The 27,640-nt window shown below is 39.4% G+C and overlaps 1 protein-coding gene across 1 annotated transcript; it reads left to right on the top strand.

The window, feature by feature from the left end:
- Nucleotides 1-706: 706 nt before the first annotated feature.
- Nucleotides 707-27,550, top strand: uhrf1bp1 (UHRF1 binding protein 1). Its single transcript, XM_042491432.1, has 21 exons — nt 707-899; nt 4,579-4,741; nt 8,129-8,167; nt 8,427-8,518; nt 8,631-8,820; nt 9,976-10,116; nt 10,246-10,416; nt 11,224-11,404; nt 11,621-11,707; nt 13,351-13,521; nt 13,910-14,055; nt 15,702-15,843; nt 16,293-16,486; nt 17,429-18,645; nt 18,779-18,963; nt 19,048-19,187; nt 19,393-19,543; nt 21,126-21,391; nt 21,930-22,038; nt 22,205-22,296; nt 23,975-27,550. Exons 1-21 carry the CDS (start codon nt 856-858, stop codon nt 24,089-24,091), a joined length of 4,038 nt encoding a protein of 1,345 aa, XP_042347366.1. The 5' UTR covers nt 707-855; the 3' UTR covers nt 24,092-27,550.
- Nucleotides 27,551-27,640: the final 90 nt, after the last annotated feature.

Below are 27,640 nucleotides of genomic sequence, written 5' to 3'. Positions count from 1 at the left end.
TTTTTGGGCGTACAGTTTTGGGCACATTACCTTAAAGCAACAGCGAACCATAATTTATGGAGCTGAACCATGCAGGAAAAAAGGACTCCACATGGCCTCCAGAAAGTCATAAAACAATAAGATAAGATAAGATAAGATAAGATAATCCTTTATTAGTCCCACAGTGGGGAAATTTCCAACATTGCAGCAGCAAAGAGATAGCAAAGACTGTGCAAAATAAACTATATTAATAAATAAGTACAAAAACGTGCAGGATGAAGATGAAGGAAATAAGCACAGAGGACGACATAAACAAACAATATATACAGTATTTACAACGCTGAGAAACTCAACAGTTAAATAAAGAATGTTCACAGTTGCATGGGTGAAAGTGAAATTGCACTTGTGGTATTAAGCTGTAAATAAACATGTAATATAAACAGTGCTATTGGTTTCCTTAGGGTCCTGGCTATTTTTTTTTTTAAAATATTGCATAATAATTGATAATTTACTGTGTGAGTTTAAACACCCCAAAATAGGTACGTTTTCAGAGGGTTAAATATTCCCCGCACTGCCACCCACCTGTACTCCCCTCACCATCCAGCAGATGGCGCCATGGTGTCGCAGTTGTGTTATTGAGTCTCGCGTGTTTGTATGTGTGTGTATGTGTGTTTGTGTGTGTGTGTCTATGTGACGGGGGGGTCAGTGTGTGTCCGGTGTTTCGCGAGGTAGCAGCAGCTAGGCTGTGCAGTGCCAGCAGCGGCTAAAAAGATGCACACAGCTCGGGCTGTGGAGAGCAGAGAGGTGCCTGGAAGCTAGTAGCCTATATGTTTAATTCAGAGGGGGATCTGCTGTCGCGGTACGACGCTAACAGACATGGCCGGGATTATAAAAAAGCAAATTTTGAAACATTTGTCAAGGTAAGAGTCATCGCTGGGCTTTGTGTTAGCCGGTTAGCCCGGCTGGAGGATGAGTTTACCGTTATTGCCTTCAACACCGCAAACGCTGGTTCGCTAGTATCTGCTATCTATCATGTAAGCTAGCTACATTGATTTCCACTTTAACAACAACTAGCTTAAACAGCAACACGAGAATAACGTTAGGAGAGCAGACAGCGACAGTGAACGCAGCAAACCAGTTCAACCTGAATACCATAATACTGTTATATGCTTCAGACTGCCTTTAATACTTGATTTAGAAAGACAATATGTTTGATTCAAAGGGCCTAAGACCTTCAATAACTGTATCTCACTGCTAACTTTCGTCGTTTTTAAGTCAGTCAGTGGTTTGGGGCCCCAAATATCTTAAATACTTAATTTTAGAAAGCACAGTCTGGTTTGGCATCTGCTCATCCCAGTAAACACTGTCTGCCTATCTATCTATTTATCTAATCTATCTTATCTATGTGGTGAGAATTCAGTTTATAAATATCAGGGCGTAAAGGTCATTAAATAGTTTTAAATCTGAATATGACATCTTAACTGCAATGCATGTTTTCTTTTATAATATAATTCATTCATGTTTTGATTAAATTTGTCAAAACAAGTCAACCTCTCCTGCAAATACTGTCTTTTTACTGTGTACTTGCACTTGCCTGCTGGGAAAATGTACATTTACCTAATTTACTCAAATAACCATAATACTATAAAACCCATTTCTGCACGGGAACACATACTTTATACTTACCTGCCTTAAGCCCAATTAAATTTAAGTGTCTGATACCTGTGGACACATCTACCTGCCTGCCTACCTACCATCTGCAGGTCCTTAAAATGTCTAAATTTAATTTTATAAATATTAAGCCATAAAATGTCTTAACGGTCTTAACTGCCACAAATAATTTTTTTTCTTATTTCATTTATCCATCTTTTAATGTTATTTTGTCAAAATAAGTCAATATGTCCTGTGTGAAAGTCCCTATTTTTGATGTTACAGGTCTTTAAACCTACCACTTATCTTTTTACTCCATACTTGCAATTATTGGTTGGCGAAATGTAGATTTACCTAGCTCACTCAAAAATCCATATTCCTACAAAGCCTACTTCAGGACAGGAACAAATAATTAAGAAAAAGGTTATTTGTCCACAATTCAGTCTTAAAGTTTATGGTTTTAAGATCTTTCAAGATAATTTTCAGCAAATTTTGTGTCTGATACCAGTATATCGATCTAGCTGTCTATCCATCTATCTGCTCAGTACAGCTTTTAAAACAATGTCATCTCCTCTGGGAGAAAGAAGGAAAGATTTTCTACATAGGGAGAGTTATGGAGGATATAATTTAGCTTTAACATCTTGATGCCAACATGTTTTTATTTATTTAGTCCCAAAGTACTCAGTATAGCTCCTGTAGTTTTAATCAGATCACTGTCTTCCTTCAGTAAATTTTCTCCAGTCTGCCACCCTGCTGTGCACAGACAAATACTGCGGTCCAGTCACCTTCAGTATCCTCTTCAGGGCTGGCTGCAGCCTTTTCTCCTTACCTGGTTTTACTTCTTCTATGTTCTTCTGCAGGAGACATTGGGCCTGCTGTGTTGCCTCATAGTTAAGGTTTTCATTGGGTCAAAACGTCTTGAATCTTCTTTTGCTGACAGTTGTTAAGAAATTGGGTCAGAGAGCAATGTGTTTAAAAGGCCTCTCTTACCACAGCTGAATGGGATAAAGTTTACTGTTAGACTCTGGGCAATAGGTGTGTGCTAAATCAGAAGCTTTCTATTTGACTGACTCGTACTACCCTTCCCTCTGTTGTCTCTGTCACTGAATAATTAAAACAATTATTTGCAGCAGATAGGACACAGTGGACACATACTTGGTCGGTAGACTTACAAGCAACACGCTAATGTTGCTGACCGTAGTTTGCTTTCAAATAGGAATGAGGTTTTATAGTCCAAGCATCTCCTCAGTTATCTCTGAAGTATCTGACTCAGTGTAGCAGTATTCTTATGGTTATTTTAAGCCCGGCAAGATGAGGACAAGATCATATCATCAGTGTTGAACCAGACCGACTTGTATTGCGTTCGTGTTAATAGCTTGAATCTTTACATGGAAGTTCATAGCAGCAGTATGTTTTGCTGTATATATACAATTTTTAACAGCTATTTATCCTGCTGCTAGCTCAGCATTATTTATATTATCGACTTTCTTATAGTTTTTATTATTCAGTTGTCCAGCTGTATTTATATTTATCATATATTCGCAATTACTGTTATGTCGCTCAAGGTGTTGACTGCCAAAAAAAAACAAAACAAAAAACCACATTTGGAGATAATCTCTCTGTTTTACTCTGCTCTTTTCATTTGTTATTTTACTTTTCCTTTATTTCCCTAGTGTGTTTGATGTTTGTGACTCCTTTGTATTTTGTGTATTTTGTGTAAGCACCTTGGGCCATGATAAACGACGTTTTGTTAACTCTGTTGAAATGACAAACAAACTTGAACAAACTGAGCAGCATAAAACGAAACTTGCATACAATAGACTTCTTAAACCACTGAGCGATTGTTGGATTGAATTTGACCACTTCAAGGGTGACTCTTTTTATGTTAATCGTCTTACAACGATTGTGGTATTCTTTAATTGTAAAACCAAACAGTTGTGCGTTTGGAAAAGATTGTACAATGACTTCTTTCTTGTTTCTGATAAGCTCTGGGATTTCTGCACTCTTTGAACCATGCTAATCTGAGTAATTACCCCATTTTGCTGTTTTTATAAATAATAGCACCACTATTCAGTAGTCATTACTCCAATTTAGGTCTACCAGCAAAACACCATTTTATATTCCATCAATCCAGAAGACAAAAGTATTAAAATGCACGGCACTGTACAATCAAGTCATAGCTGTTTTGGTATTTTTGGACATGTGAACTAGCTCAGCATGTTAGGCGTGACTCATTAAAGGCCGTTTAGGAGTGTGGGAGTTAATATGAAATGTTCATTTTGAGAAAACAATGGCCCAGGTTTTCTTCACAATATAAGAAGTGTTGAGCTGTTATTTTGTTGCTCAATGTCAACGGGAAGCTGGCTTATCAAGCTTATCAGGTACAGCATGGTTTAAGGCCAAAACAGTGTCACATGTTTTGACAACTTGGACCACATTCACATGTCGTCTCATTAGTTTAATTAATATCATTAACCAACTGTGAGCAGCTCTCTTTAGCTGTCTTGCTTGACATTTAATCTGCTTCTTTTATAACAGTGTCTCTCGGCTCATATCTGAAATGTCATGGGGATTTGTCAGAACAGTGTTCAGTCATGTGAAATTAAAATACTTAACAAATTGATTTACTCCGATTGCTGCTATATTCACCCTGTGTGGGTTTGAAGCCCATTCCTAGCTGTCGGAGCTCACTACTTTAGCAGTGAGGTTAACCTCGATGGGGAGCACAGCCATGTGGCTCTAGTAAGGAGGCTGCTACAGTTTCTCAGGATGACTCATTCAGTTGCACTACTTTTAAAACATCTTGGCCAAGCTGCATAATTAAATTTTGTGTATTTCTGTCTCTCGGATCATCAGTGACGTTAGCTGGTGATGCCAGGTGTTTCCCTTTACTAAAATTCTATGAACCTCCATCATATTCACTGTTTTTACCTGGCCTCCCTTCCTTAGGTTCACCAAGAATCTGTCCCCGGACAAAATCAATCTGAGTACGCTGAAGGGGGAGGGGCAGCTGTCCAACCTCGAGCTCGATGAAGAGGTTCTGCAGAACATGCTTGACCTGCCGACATGGCTGGCTGTCACCCGGGTCTACTGCAACAAAGCCGCCATCAGGGTACGTTACCGACTAGTCAAACCTGATTGTGTAGCTGGTCTGACAGGTGAGGTTGTTTCCCTTTTCTAAGAAGCCTATTGGAGCAGAAAAGCAGCATAATTCATGTCATCTTGGTGATTGACTCACACTTCATTTTCAAAACAAAGAAGGGTTTTCTGCTTATTAATGTCATAGAGCTTTTTGAAATTCAGAGTGCACATCGTCGCAGTGGAAATGAGCAGTGGCAGTACCACAGAGATACGCACTGCAGCTGAGAACGTTATGATCCCTCAGACCAGAGCGGGTTATTGGTAACAGAGAGGCAGGCCATGATTCAGACGGACAGTAAAGGCCAGAGGCTACAGTGATCCTGAGATAAACTGGCTGGGGTGCTTTGAGCTGTCAGGACGATTCATTTTTGTTTCCAGATAATCCCAATAATACAGCATGTTTAAGACAGTTTGTTTGAAATTGAAATCTGGTAATTATGTTAATGTTGTTGTTGAGTTATTTGTCACACATTACATAAATATTTTAACCTCTCGAACGTCAATTTCTCCTTGAGTTTCATTTCAAAGGGGACTTTTAAGGAGGAAACAAACATTGTATGATATTAATACATCTAGCATTATGTATGTATGTTAGAGCTGAAGCAACTTATTGATTAGTTGTCAACTATGAAATTAATCGCCAACTACTTAGACAATTGAATTGGTTTGAGTATTTTTTAAATTAAGAAATACAACTAAAAATTCTCTAATTTTTAAATGCTTAAATTCTGCGTCTTAAATTTGAACATTTTCTAGTTTTTGTAACAGATAAATGTCTTTGGGCTGTGGATAAAACAAGACATTTGAGGGCGTCAACTTGGGACATTTTTCACCTTTTTTGACATTTTATTGATTATTATTATTATTATTTTTATATTTTCTAGATTTAGTTTTAGCCGTGAAGTATGTATTATGCTTTCAGCTTTACTTTATAATGCCTTTACTGACTGAAATATCCAACCTAAGACACAATATTGTTTTAACAGCTTCCCCAGTAATATTATTGATCTTTTCGTGTTTTTACAATCCCACTTTTTTTGTAGTATGTGCAGCATTCTTTTTAAAACGTCATCTTATACTGAAACTTATGGCGCTGCCATCAGTCAACAGAGTGACTGCTGACTCTGAGTAAAAACGTCTCCTTTGCAGCTGTTTACTGGAAATCACTTGTTCTGTTGTTTGTTTTCCTACTTTTAGAATTGCTCCAGGGCTAACCGCCCATTACAAAAGCTCCAATATGACGGCCAAAATTTCTTCAATTTATATTGATTTATAAAAAACTCTCTTTTTTGCTTAGGCTAGTTAATAGTTATCAGTTAATTGCTTTAAAAAAGAGGTTCTTTTAGAAGTTTTTATTCCTTTTTTACGCTCACCGAAAAAAATAGACCTTTTACTGAAACTAGAGCAGTGACACTGAATTGTGACCGACTTGTTGAATAGGTACGGCTCTATGGATCGTGGTGCCGGTCCATATGCAGGTCAGCCCACCACTTTGATCCAAACAGAAAAACTCAACAGCTATTGGCTGGTGTCGCAATTACCCAAATTCTGTTGGTATAAATAACTGCCATGAAGTTTATATAAATATTCATAGTCCCCAGAGGATGAGTTCTACTGACTTTGGCGATCCCTGGACTTTTCTTCTAGACTCACCAGTAGCTGACATTTGATTTTGTCCAATATTTTGGTTTGTGACCAAATACTCAAAAATCTAATGGCAAACCCATCAGCCTCAGTTGTTCTTTGCATTAAGTGCTATTTAGCAGATGTCAGAGTCCTAATATGCCAAACTTACATGATGGACTCGATAAACGTTACACCAGATTAACATCCGCATGTTAGCATTGTCTCCTCACAATGACATTTGGAAATGCTACTATTTACCTGCCAGGATTTACATCCTCCTATTTTGTGATCCTAGAGAGATTGCCATATAATGCACCCACCTATTAACTTCCTTTTTAGAGACTTTAATAGCAAACAATGGTGCTAGTGCATATTATGGGCTGTTGTGACCGAACAGTGTGAATCTCATGTAACATTAGTCTTGGCTGACATCACAGGGGGATGCAAACCTTGAAAGGTAAAATATCAGTACAACTTTTAGACTTAGCTCATATTCACAAATATTGACTAAGCTTTCCTAGGCCATGGAAATAACATTGGAGTCCTTAATTTAAGATAAATGTTTTAGTTTTGGACATAAAATCTAGGATGATTTTTTTGAGCCCTTAGGGTCAGTGCTCATTGTCTGTGTATATATTACTTTTATCTACATTCATCTACAGGCACAACATCAGTTTTAATTGCTATACAGATAATACAAATTATATGTTTGCATAATACACGTATTATTTGCACAGCAGCGTATAATTTATTTACACTGCAAATAATACAGTGCTTTAAGACATTCACAGCTTGAGGCCTCTAGACTGTCTGAAGCTCAATGCGTCCTGTCAAAGGTCTTGCAAATATAAATGCAGTAATTACTAGCTGTTAAGGTTCATTAGCCCAAAATGTTGTCAAACACTGCAAAAGCTTTGTTGTTTTCTACGATAATGTTCTGTTCTTAGAGAATTGGGTTGAAACTGTGGCGAAGCCTCGTTCAAAGCATTCCTGTTTTCTGTAAACTCAAACATCCACACATGTAAAAACTCAGATTTATAGACTTGCTGTCAAGTAATGTTTTATGTCTTTTAGTCTTTTTTAATAATCATTGTCGACTCTTTAAAATATCAACAATTAGAGATGTGCAAAATGAATCCAGCTGATTAAACACTGCTACTCTCATTAAGTGGAACCAAAAATACTAGACAGTTAAACTTATTATTATTAATTATTACTTCTTAATGGAATTGCGTTCACCCAATGGAAATGCTTTTGTAATTGTCAAGCACATTTCCTAGTGAGTACTGTCCAAAAAAGTATTATTTTCATTAACATTTTATTGATCAACTTCTATTTAGTGAGTTTTCATATTTTGTAGGATAATGTGCAATTTAGACTAGTTGACCTTTTAAATATCAGAGAAATATATTAGGAATATCACTAATAACAATAAGGGTTATTTTTTTAATGTAATTGATTTTTTTTTTTAGTCTCCCTTTGTCAGGTATCCATACTTTGTTTCTCATTTCCCTTGTTTAATATAATCTGGTACATAGTAATAATAACTTTGTTAATAGCTTAAGATGAGATTTTGATTTATTGAGGCACTATGACTAAGTATTACAGTTTGGCACTTGCAGGAGCTGGATGTCCACTGTGCCCTTGCGGCCACTGAATGATAAACAGCGCAGAATGCTGTGGCAAGTGCTTGTGACTGACTCTGTGGACCTTTGCTGTCCTCTCTTTTTAGATACAATGGACAAAGTTGAAAACAAGCCCCATCTGTCTGGTAAGAACGATGCTATTTTTGTCCTTTTCCAGAGTTGTTGCGCATTTCTGCAGCGCTAAGCTTCTTCGCTTCATGTTTTAATCCCAAAATAACCCAACTTTGGCATGACTCTAACAGTGCCCTGCATAGTTAGTTCACTGTTTTGTTATACTGCTCCATAGATTGTGCTCTCAGTAATGTTATCATATGTAAATGTTAGGTTCTTTTCGATGTATTCTTACTCAATTGTATGCTCAGCACAGTTTCCTCTTTTGTGCAGTTCCTGGATAAGGTGGAGGTAGAGATGAGGACATGTGAGGAGCCACGTCCCCCTAATGGCCCCTCTCCTATAGCTATCACAGCAGGCCAGAGGTAAGCCTGCAGAAATCCTGTGCTAAGCCGACATATCTGATGTTAATTCCTCTGCTACATCCCATGTCATGCATATGATGAACACTGCCTTTGCTCATGCTTACATTCATAGCGAGTACGGCTTTGCTGAGAAAGTGGTGGAGGGCATGTCTGTTAGGATCAACTCCATTACCATCAAGGTCCAGGCTCGTGCCTTCCATGCCTCCTTCGAACTCTGGCAGCTACAAGGCAACAGCCTCAACCCCAAATGGCAGCGCAGTGACCTCCGCTACACCCGTGTCACCGACCCAAAGAGAGGAGAGGTACAGTCCCCCTCCTCACCCAGTTTAAGACAGCTCTGCCTCCACGTTGTGTACAACGTCTTACCACAGAAACAGTGTGTGCTCATTAGGCAGTAAATCACTTAATCAGGCCAATTGTTTTGGTTTTTATTAGCTGCAGGGAAGATACTGAGATAAACAACGTTTCTGAATGAGGTCTTGTAATCCACTTAAAGGAAATGCATTTGTTGCCTTTATTTTTCTGTCTAAAAAAACCATTTGCCTTGCCACATTGCTACTACACCGATGTCAATTGCATATTGATGATGGAAGATGATGTTTTTTGTCTCAATTTTTGAAAAAATAATATAAATGATAATTACTTAGTTTATATAGCTCTCAAACTACTGTTACATGTGCTTCACACACAAAGACAAATAAAAGAAAGCAGGAATACAATCAAATACAAGTTGACATGTAGCAAATAACAATAAAACAGCTATAAGAAATCAGAAAAGAAATGTATAAAGGGTACAAAAAGAACTGACAGCATAGGAGACAGATAAAATAATTTAGACAAATAGCCAGACAGTAAAAGTGAGTCTTGAGAGATGATTCAAATGAAGGCCATGCATTTTCTTGCCCTGTCACCCTAGGTCTTCAGCCTTGACTGAGAAATAGCTAACAGGATGTCATCAGAAGACCTCGGGTTACTTTAAAGGCCCTTTATGGCATGCAGGGCCTTGAAAGTCAAGAGTAAAATTTTAAAATCAATTATGAAACAAACAGGCAGCCATTGAAGGGAAGCTAAAATAGGGGAGATATGATTATGCTTACATGATTACATGAACAGTCTGGCAGCTGTGTTTTGGACACCATGAAGTCATGTCATCATGTTCTGGTTAAGGCATGTAAATGCATAATTACAAAAATCCAGGCGAGGTGCTAAAAGCATGAATAACTCTTTGAAAACCATTAAAATAAATAAAAGAGAAAAATTGTAGAGATGCTTCTCAAAAGGAAAAACATGACTGAACTAGCCTTTTAACACGGGACTCAGGGCTCAGGTTGTTATCCAAAACAGCAGAAATGTTCTTAAGACAACATGTTGAGCTCGAATACCAAGAGTGGGCAAAACTTCTGTTTCAGAGGAGTTAAGTTCCTTTTTGTGTTTGCTGCGTTTATTGTTTCAATCAGGTGCTGACATTCAAAGAAATAAACTGGCAGAGTCTACGAATCGAGGCAGATGCCATCGTGAGTGACGACCAGGACCTCGGTAGCACCCCATTACGTCTCATCACCAACCAGGGACGCATTCGCATCGCATTAAAACGCAGAGTAAGACCATGTTTCTGCCTGTCATTCACTACTCTGACATGGCGTTGGTTAAAAATCCCAAACTCGAACTCATCTAAATTGCAAACTGCTTGTCACAAGTCAAGTTTAATTCTTCATTGTTCCCTCTAGATAAAGGACTGTAATGTGCTGGCATCCAAGCTGCTTTTCATTCTGGACGACCTGCTGTGGGTGCTGACGGACTCCCAGCTCAAAGCCATCATCCATTACGCCAAATCTCTCAGTGAGGCCATGGAGAAGTCTGCCCAGCAGAGGAAGAGCAGGACTGCTGAATCCCTACAGGTCCTTGCCTTCTTTCACATAAATGTTGTGCAGAATAATCAGAGCTATAGAGAATACAATTTTATGATGAAATGTTTTAATGACAGTTTTTATAGGTTTAAAGGAAAATTTAGAGCATTGCCTACTTTGAAACGTATGATCCTAATGTATTTAAAGTCTTTTAAGAACTGTTGTGTTGACATTGGTTTTATTTGATTTGATGTTGAGAAATTAAAGTAGGACTTTATCACAGAGGACATTTTGGCTTTGTTCAGAATGCCAGCTCAAATCTGTTTTTGGCATATCTAAATTGTATCCAGATAGATTTTAAAAAGTCTGGACAGCAAAAGAACACATGAAATGCGATTTTTGCAAATCAGATCCAACCCAAATTAAGAGGTGGTTTGAAATGAGTCATCTACAGATGCGTCTTAGCTTTACGCTATTTATGACAAAAATATGAATATTTCAAATGCATTTTATAAGCGGATCTGTAGACTTAAATGTGAAAGCCCCATGTCAGCACTAACAACTGTTGTTTTTTACTTGTCTACCTGATATATAAATAAAATTATGGTACCATAAATAAAACACACTCAGTCTATTCACAGATTAATAGAGTCTATATTGAGTTTAAATGAGAGGTTCCACAGTGAATCTAAAACTGCAAAATAAAGACTGACGAGCTTTTAAATCAAAATTAGTTGGGACAAGACTATTGCTAAATACTATGTTTTTCTGTACATCATAAAGTTTGCATTTGTTTCACTATGATATATATGTTGCTAAATATTTGTGTATGTGTTTGTGTGTGTGTGTGTGTTTTAGACTGCTCCTCCATCGCCTGGTCTCCACAGCCTTTGGACAGAGCCCCCACCCGCTCCTACTCGCACCCCCAGCAACATGAGTCAGTACTTTGATCTCTATGATGTCAAGGAGTCTTCTTACCACACCTTCATATCCCGCTTGGACTTACACGTATGCAACGACAGTTCTTCAATGGAAGACGGTTAGTTTAAAAAAAAAAATCACGATTTTTTTCTCAAAAATGATCACGTGTATTCTCTATTGTCTTGTAACTCAAGTGTATTTCTGCTGTTTTACCTCCACATAAAGCCATGATTGTTTTCTCAAAGTAATCCCTGAAATACAGTGAATTGCTGAGCATTTATAAGATAATTACTGACAAGGTGGATTTGAACAACTTTCATGTGATATTGCACAGATGACGCGCCACCACCGGGTTTACAAGGGGCCATGCAGCTGACGTTCAGGAAGCTGGGTTTTGACTACTACCCCATCCACAGACCTGGTGAGTGTGACGGCTGGTCCTTTCTCTGGCTCTAATTTTACCGCAGTTCACCCAGAGGCTGTGTCCTGCTCCATCTTTATCCACAGCATTCATTCAGGACTAACTGTTAGGAGGATTACTACTCAAGCAGACTAATGGCCTGGGAGAGCGTGCCCAGTGCCATTATTCTCTGTGGAATTCCTCAAGTGTTGAATGCAGAGCAGCGGGGTCGCCTCTGCAGCCGATTATGGTCAATTAAACAAAGTCAGAAAAAAACCACTTTTATTTTGCTTTTTGGTTTGATTTAGAATTACAGTCTTTGAAGTGAATATTAAAGAAAGATGCATATATCAGCTCAGTGCAACTTTGTTTAAAGCATGTATACATATTAACACATCCAGCTTTGCATAGTGACCAAGTTTGTTGACACATGCAAGGAATTTGACTCCAGCTCTCATTAAACCGACACACAAAGAGGACAAATTTACAAGCCAATACAGCTACAGACAATATAATGGAACGAGATGGTACTCGGCTTGTGGTGCCAAAAAAATACATCTGAAAAACTCAACAGCAACGTCCCTTTCCAGAAATCATGACCTGGTTACTCAAGATAATCCACAGACCTCATTGTGAGCAGTTTCAAATAGAAACAATTTTCTTTCTATCAAACTAAACCCACCATTTGTATCACTGCACAGAAGGAAGAGTGCATCTGCTCATGGACGAGAGGGTTGTGACTTGTGACAGTGCGAGATGTAAACATTAATTACGTCCTCTTCTGCTTCCTCTGCATGCCGATATGGTTTGTGGATTATCTCGAGTAATTGGGTCATGATTTTTGGAAAGAGCCATTGCTGTTGAGTAGGGGTCGACAGATTATTTGCCTGGCCGATTATTAGGCTGATATTTAGCATTTTGCCAATTATATGTATGGCAATAAAATTAATTCATTTTGCTTCTTTGGCTCCGCTGCAGCTGTGTCTTCCCCTCTGGTCTGTTTTAACTCGCCACTCTGTCTCACCTAATGTCCCACCCACATCTCTGTCTGCACTAAGGTAAAGATTCAAAAGTGCAGTATGGGAGTATTACACTCAACCAACACCAGGGAAGGCAGTCTGCAATACATGCAAAGAAAGTATTGGGAGGAACTTTTACTTTGAAAAACCTCAGAAAGCTATTTTTATCTCTGCATTTTTTATTTAAAGTTTCACTTGACTATGTTGCAGGGAACTTGCTGTCATCTTTCAAATTCTATGTTTCAACAGAAAGATTTTCATTTTTATTGTAAAGGCATATAGGTTATCGGTCTCATTAACTACTTCGGCTCCGAAAAACCAATATCGGTTGACCCCTACAGTTGAGGCTTTTTTTTTTTTTTTAGCACTTTGGGCATCACAAGTGGTGTGCTATCATCTGTTGTATTGGAGAGAAGGCAGACATCTCTATGGCCGATATTACCAACACTCACTCAACTTACAGCAAAACAATGCACACTAATAAATAACACTACATTTTCCAGTTGAACTTTCCCTTTTTACATAAAGTTGTTACATACAGACTTGAGCTGAACAACAAACAAGGTCTTCTTCAGAGGACATTTTGTTTTAAGCCCAGAAATGTTGCTGAGTCATAACTGCCTTTTTGCTGCTGCTCAAATACAGCTGATGGATGTCGACACTGGGAACGCCACAGCGGAGCCATGGAGGCTCAGGCCCAGTGGGCCGGAAAACTGCTGCAGGAGTATCAGAGGAGAGCAGAGGCTTCTGGGTTCCCTGGACCGCACACTGAGGCACCCGAGACAACCAAGGACAACTCTTCAAAGACCGCTAAAGGTATGACTACAGAAATAATATAAATGTGTGTCTTATTATAGGGAATATATTTCTTTTGTGACAGCTTATCAAAAATAAAAGTACACAGATGCATCAAAATAACTAGGAAACAGTCAAAATGGTGTAATGAAATAAAACAAACATTTGTTCTTTGTCATTGCACAACAAAATACCACGGAGTAGCAACTATGACCCCACCCCCCCATACAAATCAACACATGACTCAGTTATAATGACATTTTAATGATAAGAAAGACACTAATCCTGATATGTAAAAATATTTCTTAACATCAGTGTCATGATCTAACAAGGAAGCAGACTCGCTCCTCTGTGAGTGAGTCATTTCTGCTCGTCACAAAGTGTTTTCTCTTCCGCGCACATACTTTAGATGGACAGTCCAGTCCCAAGTCGAGCCCCTCCGACACAGAGCAGCCATCCAGCAGGAACTCTGTCACAGCTCCTTCAGGGTCATCACTGAAGAGGCTGCGCTCCAGCTGTGTGGTGGTCAGGATGGATGACGTGGACATTCGCCAGGCAAGCTTTAATGATCAGCTGATTTGATTTACCTGCTGCAACAGAGGCCGTACTTGAATGATTGGACCGAGAGACTTCTGTTCCCCAGTGGGAGCAGTCGGGCAGTTTCTCTGACAACGCTGGAAGTCGCTTTGCATTTAGAACATTTTAGGAGTGATAAAGTAGCCACTGGTGGTTTTGATTTTGAGGATTTTGAGTTTTTTTAAAATGTTAAAATCTTCAATGGAACCAATCAACCTCCAGCCACATAACTGTTATCTACAGTGGATCATACAACAGGAAAAAAACAACTTCCTTATCATCTCTTTAAGAAATTACACAATAATGATTCATTGAGTTTTTACTGTGCAAATGAGAAGTAAAGGCCTTGAATAGTGTGTGTGTAAAGCTTGTAGAGTACAGAGTGAAAAGTTGATAAAAAGATGTGACAACGTGCTTTAAGCCCGTTTACTAATTACTAACCACAAGCATTACCAAGACATCTCTAACAGAAATGGACACACGGGACTATTTTCGAGAAAGATTTGTGTCTATTAGTGGCTCTTCTCCATCTCTAGCGCCGTGGTTAGCTAGCAGCTGACACGAATGTCATGTGCTGCAGTGTACTCATCACGTGCAGCGAGCTCAAATCAGAAAACGTTGTGTTAGAGTAGCAGCCCCGCAGGCATCTGCCTGACAGGCCTTACAGAGGGAACAAAAGTCTCTCTCAAAGCAGATATCTTATATGTTTGATCAGATTTCTGATCGCTTACATTGATGTGATAATGTGTAGATGCATCAGATTGCCCCTCTGGAGAACTATAATAATAGAGGACATATTCTTGTATCATGATTGCCATACTAACAACTATAGCCTTGTAATAATTCCTGAAGTTCTGAGTTTTATATAGAAACTTTTATTATTATTATTATTATTATTATTATTATTATTATTATTATTATTATTATTATTATTAGTAGTAGTAGTAGGTAGTAGTAGTAGTAGTAGTATTAATAAACTGAGATTACGGATTTTACTTTAAAAGTAATACGTAAAATCTTAAAAATCAATCCTAAAACAAATGGGCAGCCAGTGTAAATTCATTAATATTGGAGTAATGTGTTCCCTTTTAGTGATTTTAATTAAAAATCTAAATGCTGCATTTTGCATGATGTGAAGTCTATGAACTGACCTCTGAAATTATTCCTTAAGTGTCAGTACAAATAAGAAAAGAAAGAAAAGTTTCATATGTCACTTCCCTTGGCTGCCATTTATCTGAGAGTGAGAGTGAGAAACCCCCCTGACACTTGGGATGACACATTCGGACTGATTCTGCAGTTTCACTTTGGACATGTCACACTTTTCATCTTAAAATTTCCAGGGCTATTTTAAGTTTAAGACACTTGTAGTTCCCCATTTGATAGAACAAGAGGCACCAAGGGGAAACTCTGTACATGTTTGGGTCTCCACTTTCAGTGTATGACAGGAAATCACTGAAAACTCTGGTAGTTTAGTTACAGTATATCATGTGAAACATACTTTCACTACATATTTGAATTCCTTTTCTTTGTAATTGTCTCTTGAATGAAGCAGAGAAGAGCAAAATCAAATCCCATTTTAAGTTATGTTTCCACCACTGCTCTAACCTCTGCACCTCTACATCCAGGTGTCTACAAGAGGCCGTCAGAACAAGAAGACGCGGTCTTTCATATCCTGCAATCGTAAAACTCTGTGTTTGCCAGACAACGTACCAGCAGTTCATCTGCAGTTCACCGAATACTACTTTCCTGACAACCCCAGTTTTTCAGGTATTGTGCAAACGTATTTAACCTTTTTTGTTTAGATTTTATATAAGCAATTTATATTTTCTTTACTCACATACTGTGTCAAAAATGTATTTTTCTTTGCAGCACAACCTCCTTCTTTCTAAGTGTAGTTTTACAGACCTGTTTTTGTGCTTATGACAAAAACTTATCGTGCAACTTTGTAAAAAATGTTTTTTTCAGTCCATCTTGTATGTGTGTTAGTCAGTGATTGGCAAAAACTTCTTCTGAAAAACTGGACTTTTAATTTTGAATTACTTGTTAATAATCAGATCAGATGGTCATGTATTTGCCATAGTTACAAATTATTTTGTGGCAGACTTTGTGATATCTGCAGGCATTAAGATATAATATCATATCATGATGAAACTTGTGATTTACACCCCTAGCGAACATCCTGTATCAGTGTCTCTCACCTTTTTTCCTTCTTCCAGTGCCCACCTCAAATCTATATGCCCAGCTGAATGGCCTCCAGCTCTGTGTAGACCCAGCCAGCGTGCTGTGGATCAATCTGTTCTCCAGGGGTCTGCTGCACACCCTGGACCAGGTCAAAGCTTTCTACCATTTGCAAGACAGCAGCCTGGCTGAAGAGCATGTAGATGTCCGCATGGATGCAGCTCAGCTTAAGGTGAAAACACAACTGTTTTTACAAATCACTGTTTTTATGCCTCTGTGCCAGCAGTAGCTGAGGTCGGAGGCTTTATGTTTTCGGGTTGTCCGTCCATCTGTCCGGTCCATTGTTGTGAATACGATATCTCAAGAATGCCCTGAGGGAATTTCCTCAAATATACACAAACACTTAGACTTAGTACTTGGACTCAGTGAATAAGTAGTAAGATTTTTGTGGTCAAAGGTCAAAGCTGAAGGTCACTGTGACCTCCTCTGTCTTATTCTTGTGAACGCAACATCTCAAGAACACCTTGAGGGAAACAGTCGAGTGGACTCAAAAATAAACTGATGAGAATTTGGTGTTCAAAGGTCAAGGTCACTGTGACCTTGCATTCGACTCATTCTCGTGGAAACATCCACTTGCACACAAGAATGAACTGATTAGAATCTGGTTGTCAAAGGTCAAGGACACGGTCACCTCATAAAACATGTTTTTGAGACATAAATCAAGAACTCATACACTCAGATTTAATCCAAATGTCTATTAGGATAAAATGATGAGCTTCTGACATTTTATATCTGAGAGGTCATAGGTCAACTCTGACATCATAGTGTTCTGCAAAAACACTTTTCTGACCATTATTTAACATCATATCTCAGGAGCAGAAGGGGAGACATTTGGATACTGAACTGGTGACCCTAACCTTGGGTGTCCACCCTGAAACTGTGCTGATTGTAGAGATCTTCTGTGTCGCTGAAGGGAAAATGTGTGTGAAGCATCACTGTTGTCACAGACATGGATGCAAACTAAATGCAACTTGACAGATGCACAGAGGCATAAAACCATGTGGTGGTATCTTTTTTTAAATTTTAAATATTTCTACTGAAGCTTGTTGCGTTTCTAACAAACGTCCATTAACTGATGGTTAATGTGACTTTTTTTTTTTATTCCTTTCTATAGTTGATAATCCCCTTGGATTCTTCTATATTGGATCATCCGGAGCGTCCACAGTCCCTCTCTGTAACTGTACCCCAGATGGTTCTCAGCAACACTCGCCTCTGTCCTCATGGCTCCAGGGCTGACCTCAACAGCACTATTGTCAAGTTCGCCAGCTGCCCTTTCTTCCAGTCCAAACCTCCCTGCTGCCCCTACCCCAGAGACCAGAGTGCCTTTCACCCCCTCCCATCAGCCTTCCTCCAGCACTCTCAAGAGACAGAGCCCCAACCTCTGGACAGAAAGCTGCTACGATCACAGGATGTCTGGTCTCTCAGTCTGTCCCGTGTGACCCTTGGATTTGACGGAGCTCGGCGATTCCCCAAAGGCAGAACCCAACCTTTTGTTGAGCCCTTCGCCATGTCTGTGTGGATGTGTCAGCCCTCTGCTTTTAAAAATGGGTCATCATCTTCCTCCTCGAGTCCCAGCAGAGCCCACAGCCCTTCATCAGAGCAAGAAGACGCTTCACTCGCCTCTATCCACTTTTTGGCCCACACCATCACTCCGGTGAAGATGTGGCTCAACCACTACCAGTTTGTCGCCCTGCTGAGGATGAAGGACGCCATGGCTCGGTTAGGGGCCGAGTTGGGCCGGGATCTACGAGACGTTAAGCAGGCTCACGGCCAGAAGACAAAACCTACCACAGCTTGTCTTGCCCTCCTGGTGGACTCTGCAGAAGTGGGTCTCCTGTTGCCGCCAGTGAACACAGAGCCTGAAGGGGAAGTTCCCCACACTCCAGAGACTGACAGCCCAAGCATGACAGACTCTGACATCTCCCCCATACATCACTCTGCGGTCCTGGAGGACAGCGGTTTGGAAAACGGCATCTCCTCCATCAATACGGTCTCTGCGTTTGATCAGGATGAACAGGATGAGGTGGTGGAGGAGGCGTGTGAGGCCGTGGAGGAAGGGTTGGACGGAGATGGTTTGACAACACAGGAGGACACCCCTCTCCTCTCGCCTCCACTCTCACCTGGACACTCCCCTGTCCTCTCCCGCGAACCGTCCAACTTCAGCCTGGAGGGAGAGCTGTCGAGCGCCATCAACGTCACCAAGGATGTGACCAAAGATGCCATTAGTGCCTCGCTGGACTTGACCAAAGGGGCGTTTTCGATAACAAAGGACGCCTTTAGCATGCTGAGTCGTGGCTCAGGGATGAGCAAACTGTTTAGTCCGCAGGCTAAGTAAGTGCTCTCCTGCTGTGCTGTTGGCAACATAATGGTGTTTGTGTGTCTGGAACCCATGCTGTGTGCCACATGCTTTCACTGGCTGTCCCTAAACAACTGTGTGTGTGCGTATATGTGTGTGTGTTCATAGGGAACAGGTCCAACGTTCAGAAGAGTCCTCCCCCTCTCTGGCTGCCAGCCTGCGCCACCAATCCATGAAGCAGTCGCCTTCCCAGCATTCCTTTGATAGTGCTATCTTGGATGGCAGCCTTCCTGACGAAAATCTCTCTGTGGATAGTGATGTCAGCGACAATTTTGTTGTTCTCATGGACTCAGGTGCTTAAACATCACAAGGTTTTCAAAGCAATTCCCCTGATTTACACAGGTGGTATCTACTAAAAGTTTGTATCATGTTTCCAGAGTCCGGTGTGGAATCCATGCGACCCAACAACACTCCTGTGGGCAGTCGAGGCAGCCCAGCGCCAGGGACAGAGGGAGGGTCATCAGCTGACCTCAGCAGCTCTCTGTCACAAAGTATTGAGGACGTGTCTCAGGACATGGTGGGTTACTCTGCTCATAGGCATCCATGTATACACTGAATTTGTCTGTGGAGTTACCTTATTTTCCCTAAACAAAGTCATATCTCAAAAGAAAATCTTTAAATTCTTGTCCTCAATAATCATAAAAATGAATTCAAACATTTGTTTCAAATATAAATGTAGAGTTGTTTGAATGTGATGTTATTGTGATGTGCTGTTGTTACAGTCCTCAGTGTTGCTGCTGATCCTGAATGGAACAGCGTGCACCATGGAAGTAAAGGGAGAAGACCAAGTTGTGGCTGTAGAAACACAGAGTGTGAGTCCTGTGCAGATGGGAACAGTCCGTGTATCGGACCTGCACGCTGGCCTCATACAAGGTAACTGGATTATTATTCATGTCATGCTATGTGTTTCTTATCAACAAACGTTTTAAAAAATTCTCCAATCATGTTTTTCTATTTACTAGTAATATTTAACAATCCATTTTTTATGCCTCAATGCTGGCAAAAGCCACGGCTGAATGCGTTTTATTTTTAGTACGTGTTTATTTCATTCTCATGAGCACAATACCTCAAGAACACCTTAAATTGGGGGTGTTCCAACTTTTTTGAATGGGGGCCAGATTATATACTGTAAAAAATACCTGTGGGCCAGCTGCCTCTCATATCAAGTGGGTTATTTTTTTTTTTTTAAATCCCACACAAATGACACAATTACAACTCTTTCATCATTCTATGAAAAAGAATTCAAGTTTCCATCACTTCTGAAAGTAACAATCCTCACTGTTGACTTTACGCCTCTTTGCTGTGGGCATGTTTACTACCTAGCAGGAAATGTCTGCTGTGAGGTAACCGTTCTGTTTGCTTGTTTACCTTGGATTAATGGATTTATGAAAACACATAAATTCTGCCTCCATAGTTTCTACTTGACGCACTGTATGATTGTCCTGTCATTGTGAGGTGAGGGAAAAAATGCAAGATGAGCTTTTTTGATTATCCAACATTGTGTGGCGGGCCACATATAGTACATTTTGAAAGTCAAGGGGAGGGCCACAATTTTCCCTGAGCCAGACTTTGGAAATGTCTGCTTTGAGGGAATTTCCTGAAATTTGAAACAAACCTCCTCTTGGACTTAAGGATGATCTGAAGAATTTGCTGATCAAAGGTCAAGGTCACTGTGACCTCACAAAATAGGTTTTTGGCCATTACTCAAGAGTGTATACGCTTGTCAAGACAAAGTTTCACACAAATGTCTAATCAGAGATCATTTGCATTGATGAAGTGATGACATTTTACATCCAAACAGTCAAAGGTCAAATTCGCTGTGAAATCATAATGTTCAGCAACAACAATTTTCTGGCAGATATTCAGCATCATAACTCGGGAACAGAAGGGGAGATATTTGGTCGGATACTGAATTGGTGACACTAACTGCAACTTGGCTGGTTGGTGGAGGCATACAACCAACGTGGCAGTAATTCTAATTATAGTCCACTAATCAGAGGGTTGCTAATCATTTTCTGGAAAAGCGAATGTTTAGATAAGTATTTTGGATAGGCTTAATAAAAAGGACAAAACAAATGTAAAACAGTCCTGGTCTACGATCTTCTTTGACATCTTAAGTGAAGTTAAACTTACCAACATGTTTATTTTTAACTACTCAAGTATCATCCAGGTATTGATTGATATTTAATCTCAGCAGTTTCAGACAAACAAATCATCACAAGTTTTGAAGATTTGCACCGAGTTGAACAGCGTAATCACAACAATGAACGATAAGCACTTTTTGCATCATCTCTTATGTTGCAAAAATGCCTCTAAATCAGAATGTAGTTACTGCGTGGTGGCACATTTACTCAGCTAGAAAAGGAACCTCATCAAGTTACAGTATGGAAAGCATGGAGGAACTTGTAAAGTGCCCACATGGCTTACATTTGTTCCTTGTCCTTTGTTTCTGCAGCTCCAAGCGGAACGGTCCAGAAGCAGGACAGGCCGCGCAGCAGGGGCTCTCCAGCAGTGTGCATGCGAGCAGAAACAGGTCCATGTGCAGCCCGACACTCTGCTATGGCTGAGTCTTTGGGCTTTGTGGAAATTAGAGTGCAAGACTGCAAGGCAGAGCTTTTAGCGTCCACGGTGACTAATATTGGTCCTTTTCTGGAAGACGAGTTCAGTGTTGATGGTCAGCCAATGAAGTTACACATGAGAAACGTCACCATCACTATGAAGGTGGGTTTTTGAAGTCTGGATTGTGGTCCACTGATTTTGAATAAGATGATCATTAGATGCAAGTAGAAATTACATTGTGAATTTTTGTATAGATGTGATATGATTTTTAGATATTTCAAATTTAATATTCAATTTATATATATATATATATGTATGTATATATACACATATATGTATATGTATATATGTGTGTTGTGTGTGTGTACATTACTTGGACTCCAGTGTATATACACTGTAGTCTTAATACTTTACACAGAATGAAAGGATCCTTTTCTCACAAAAAGTTGACTTTTAAGGACAATCCACTTTGTTAATCCATTGAATTGAAAAACATGAATGTTGTTCATGTGTTTTCAGTGTATATACCCTGGAGTCCAAGTAATGCAGTGGCAATACTGAGTGTATTGTCCCACTGAAAAATATAAATGAATTGAAGCTGTGGACAGACTGTAATCTTTTACAGTAAAATGATTTATGGGTAGCTAATATTGAGGTACTGTATGTGGTTAATTATCCAGATCCCTTTTGTTTGTTTTAGGATGACGGCCCTAAAATCTACCCCACAGCCCCTCAACCTGTCCCAGCTTCATTCGTTGTAGATCAGCTGCTCCTCGAGCGCTCTGAGGACGGCATCATGAGGCTCAAAGGTAAGCGAGAAGATAACTTCTCTAAGTCAATACTGTGAATACACCCACATGTTAACAGGGTCATGAACCATGAAACCACAAATGCTCAAACAACCAACATCTGCTGTAACATGTTTACAGAAAGATGAACAGAAAGTGATCTTCACTGTTTCCTCTCTGATTGTAGCTGAAGGTACAGACCCTAAAGCCTCAGCAGGTGTTCCTGTGGCTGGACCGGACAACCTAAACGGTTCCTGCTCTGCTCAACAGCAGAAAGAGGTAGGAGACACCAAGCAGTACAATATACTGAACGTGCTTCAGTTTAGTGTTTCTCTGCAGCCAAGGGGAGTAGACAGGATTTAAGAAAGATCAGGACTTCTACATGTGGCTCTTTAGATGTGAAATGTGTTTGTTTTTTGCCTGCTTTGTTCAACTAGGTATGGGACGAATGTTAAACGTTTTTTACGATCAATCACAGTAAAAAACAAAATAAGGAGATGGTGATGACTTTCCATTTTTAGGATAATCGTAAATAGATTCAAGATTCAAAAGATTCAAAGTGTTTATTGTCATATGCACAGTATGGAAACATGTTTCCCTGTACAATGAAATTCTTACTTTGCTGTCCACAGAATGCCTAACGTGTAGCAAATATAAAAGAAATATGAAATAGAAATTTAGAAATTTACAATAGATAGATAAGAATTTACACAATATTGTGTCAAGCAACATCGACAGTGACTGCTGGGCAACTAATGATAAAAGAGACTCTGCAGGCTGCAGATGTACCAACCTCAAAAATATAAAACATTTTATCTGAGCATCGGCATATTTCATATCAAAAGATATGGTGCCATTCCAAACAGCTGAATAGCCTGGCTTTTTAGTATTGTTTGTCTTTCACTAGAAAAGATGTGCCCTATCTGTGATGCAATAAATTATTTGTTTATTTACAAAATGTGAAGTGCTACCAGTATGTATTAGCACCATGTAAGAGTTTTAAACATACTGTATTTTGATCATAAGCATAATAATATCGTGAATCACATTACTTTGGCCAACATTATCACGACATGAAATTTTCAGATCGTTCCATGGCTAGGTTTGACAAATGCCCATGTTTATTTATTTAAAGATTTAAAGACATTTAATTTGTAAAATATGTCAAATGTAATTAAAAATGGTAAAAAGAGAAGAAAAGAAAATAGGCCCCTTGAAAATAAAATAAAATTGTTGTACACTGTATATTTCAATTTGATAATCAAATTTGTCATCTATGGTAATTTTGTTTCTCTACACGAAAAACATTCTTATATGCATGTAAGTGATTTACAGGATTCACAGGATATAATACTTGAGGCCTCAACTTGAAAGTAAAAGTAAATGTAGTCACTTATCATCATGCTGCAGACTATTCCCACACCCAAAATACCCCCAAAAGTTTCAAACAATAACAAGTTACAAAAAAACAAGCCCTCAGTGCTCCTGTCTGTATCACAGTCACACAAACAACCTCTGTTTAGTATTATAATGTGCGTGTGAAGTGTGAAATCAAGATACAGCTTGCAAACAAATTTAGTTGCTATCAAAAGGAATATCAACACTGTGCCAACCGTGAGGCTGTGTGTAGCTCTGAATTATGATACTTTCACAGGGCCAGGTGGTGAAGATATTGAAACCTCAGCAGAGTTAGATTTAAGGATTCTACTCATGTTTAACTGTTAAGTAATCTTCTCTGTCTGTCTTAAATACAGCTGTAACACTGGTGTCCTGTTACTGGTCAGCTCCGACATACACAACACAGAGCTGTGTTCAGCACACAAGATTGTGTAATGGTATTGTGATTACACCTGTTGCTGTCCGGCAGAATCTGATATCCGCCCGCTTGGCGTGCGGCACCTTGGCAAAGCAAACATCAGCTGGAGCTGAAACTAACCAATCCCATAATCTGTTACAGAAACAAACCCTGGAGTCCCAGCTCTCTGATGCCCAGGCTGCTCTCACCAAGGCCCTTGGTGACAGAGAACGCCTCCTTCTGGAAATCAGGAAACATGACCCCACGTTTACTCTGTGAGCTGCTCTGTCTTTCACCTCTGAACCTGCTGCTCCGCTGAGGGACAGTGACGGGATGCATCAGGCTGAATGTCAGGAACCAGCAAGACTCCGTAAAAACATGTCTGGACATCGGACGTGTTTGAGAAGATGGATCCAAATTAAGGGTTTGGATCACTTCACACTTCCTATATCACACTGAGATTACAAAAGAGCCCCTGTAACAATTACTAAAAGGGGGACATGGTGAACTAAATTATAGGTACATTACCAGTACTACTTTTTATCTGGCAGTCTAGATATTCCTCACTGCTGTACTAAACACAAATATTCCTATTTATCATCCAACTCAGTGTGGACAGTAAACTCATTGTGTAGTTGTAGTTTGTCACACAGCATGCAAGGATAAATATCATTAAGCTTTAATTCTCTCCAGTTAATTATTTGTGTTTCGGAAATGTTTAAGTTGAGCACATGCCAAATCCTCCTCTTCAGATGCACTGACACTGCCAGACAGCTGCTAGTCCCATCAGTCGCTTCCTCTACAAAACACAACTTAAAGGGAACCTGCTGTATACGTCAACAAGTGCTCTATTTTCCCATGTTTCTGTGTGTAAGTGACTAACGGGAACAAGAAGTTTTGAAATTGGTTTATTATTGAGGGAGAGGGCTGCAGCCGGCATGATTAAGCAGGTTGCTATGTGACCACTGGGGCAATTGTGCACCGTCAGTTTAAGTCCACTAAAATTGTTTGTTTTTGCCACTGACGTGCTCAGACGTAGTGTTTGACAACATTATGGAAAGGATCAGTGTAGAGATGGACCTTGTTGTTTACGAGTAATATCCTTTTTTTTAACCAGAAACAGCCCCAAAATCACTATTGCCAAACAGACCAGACTACATTTAAATAAACAGTAATTTTCTCATCATAAAACACACTTTTTCAAAGTCAAGCGAAACAAAATAAAACTCCCAAAAGCCGTCTTCGTTTGTTTCCACTCTTCTAGCAACCACCAGCTCTGGTTTGGTTGAACTAAACCTCTTAATTCATCCAGTTAGATGTAAAAATATACTGAATCTATACATGCTAAAATTAATAATAGCCATTTCTGGGCTGTTTCCGGTAAAAAGAAAAAGGATCATACTCTTTAATAAAAAGGTCTTTCTCTTTCCATATTGTTGTCAGACCCCAAGAATAATAATCTGATCCTGTTTGTTGCAAAAAAACAAGCCCTTTTAGTGTGAGTGTTTACATTGCAGCCTGTTTCACCGCTGCCGGCTCCAGCGCTCTCTCGCTGAATACTTAACCAACTTCAAAAACTGTCTTTCCCATTAGACACAAGAACATAGGAAATTAGGGGCGAGGTTGAAAAATACTTCAAAAGTTACCCTTTAATGTCAAGCATGCTTAGTGAACACTGCTAATTTACATGTAGCACATTTACAGATAGACCGGTAAAGCTCAGTGGATTTAGTAATGTAGATTACGTCACTTAGTTGTGTGTTCCTTTTCATTTTAAAAGTATTATGACAATATTATCAGCTGTTACTTGTTGAAAATGTGTTGTGAAAGGTAGGGAAAATAATGCACTTTTTTTTTTATTTAAAGAAAGCAAAGCACTGCTTTCTTTGAGAGACGGATGCATCTCTTTTTCCACCGTAGTTGCTTTATCACCAGTGGAATGGTTACACACTCATACAGTTCTCAAAAAGCAGGTTGAATCATTCCCCAGTGTTATTTTTCTTTGAGTTATGCAACATTGATCGTGCTTCTTTTGTACTGTGAAACAATGTGCTCCGAATGTCCACCCAAGACGACACGCCTTTCGATCTCTCCCTCGGCTGTGGAGAGCGGGATGCACAGTAGCTTCAGTGTTGTAACCGGGTTAGTCTTTTCACTCTAACTCTCTGGTTTGAAGATTATACCAGCTACCAGAGTTATAATACTTGATCTTGTTAAAACTTGCTTTGTAGCTTGCCAGGAAACAACTCAGACTGCTAGTGTGATTACCTCTGGGCACATTTGTCATGTATAGTATAGTGGTCAAGAACTTTTATTTGTATATTTATTTAGTTTTGTGATTTTTTTTTTTAATATCAGTTACCTTAAAGTATATTGAAGCCATATCAATCAACAAAGAAGACATAAAAATGCTGTAGTACTGACAATGTATGCAGCGTGTACAGTGTGTCATGTAAATGACCAGATTCACTACAAAAACTGATATTTGTCAGTGTGTTAAATCCTGATCTGCAGATTTTATCTGAGGCCAGTCTGTCACTGTCCCTTTTCTATGCATAAATCTGTCAAATGCATAGTTTTTAACAATGATGGATTTGATCATCAGATTCATTTTATGAATGCTTGCATGAAAAAGACCTCTGTCTCAGATACATTTAGGTACAAATGTTCTATTGTTAAATCAGTGGTTTATCATTTTTGCCCGTGGAGGCATCCTTGTCTTATCTTCCCGGCTGTGACGCCACCTTTCACTTCCATTCATCATAGTCCTGTTGTGGGCTGGGATGACCCCTGGTGGCTGGACTTGCCAGAGCACTCCCCATTCATTTTTTTTCTTTCTATCCTTTGGTTGCCTTGCAAGCTATGAATGACAGATTTACATTCTTGAAGAGGAATGTAAGCTATTTAAGCAATAGAAAGAAAGCTTAGGTTGAACCAAAAACATGACAAAGAACGGTAACACTACACATTTTGGATGTGGATTTTTTTTAAGAAAAATGTTTACCTGTCTATCAGGATTTAATGTTTTTCCCTTAACTGCATGTGTATTCGACACGTCCTAACTATCAGTGTAATAAAGCAGAGAAACTGCCCTTTAACCTCAGTATAACTTCTAGTTGTGATCTCAGCCTTTGATGTTTATGTTTTTGCATGGCCTTAGTAGATAAAAAAAGGTACAGAATTGAACATCCCATGCTGGATGCGACATGTAGCTGTTAAGTTTATCTGGTTTCCCCTCTCCTCTGTCAGGCCTCAATGTCACGTAGCGTCCCTGCTGACAAACTGGTGCTCTGAGTTCCAGCTGCTCATAACAATGCAAAAAGGAGATGACGGACAGTGAAGCGAGACTCGCTCGGACACGAGTGTTGTCTCGTTTCATAAGACTGACCCGGCAACCTGTTGCCACTGGGCACAGATGTGTGTACTGAGGTTGTGTTGCATAGTTCATGCCTTGTGAATGACTTGCACTCATGTGAAAAATTCACTGGAAATTGCACTTGTTTTGATGTGAATCACTTCAAAGGATTGCAGAGGAGTCCTTGTGAAATCTTCCTAAGTGATGCAAATGTTGGAGACCCTGTGGACAGTATTTTTGTCAGTTGTGTAGAGTTACATTGAATTTTGTAATCGTCTTTATCACTTCATTGAGACTAATATAAAATTGGTTCTGTGAACCAGAGCTAGTATGTGGAAAATATTTTAAAAGTGAAAAAAATAAATTATTAAATGCTGAACACATTTCAGTTGTGCCTTTAAGTTTCAATTTTAAAAAAAATGCATGTTTGCGTGTAACAAAAAAAACCTGCTGATTCCACGTTTGTGTTGTCA

Source organism: Plectropomus leopardus, chromosome 8, assembly GCF_008729295.1.
Source record: "Plectropomus leopardus isolate mb chromosome 8, YSFRI_Pleo_2.0, whole genome shotgun sequence".
In the NCBI taxonomy this organism is placed as follows: domain Eukaryota; kingdom Metazoa; phylum Chordata; class Actinopteri; order Perciformes; family Serranidae; genus Plectropomus; species Plectropomus leopardus.
Note: the sequence above shows the minus strand (reverse complement) of the source record. Positions and strands in the feature narration are given on the sequence as shown.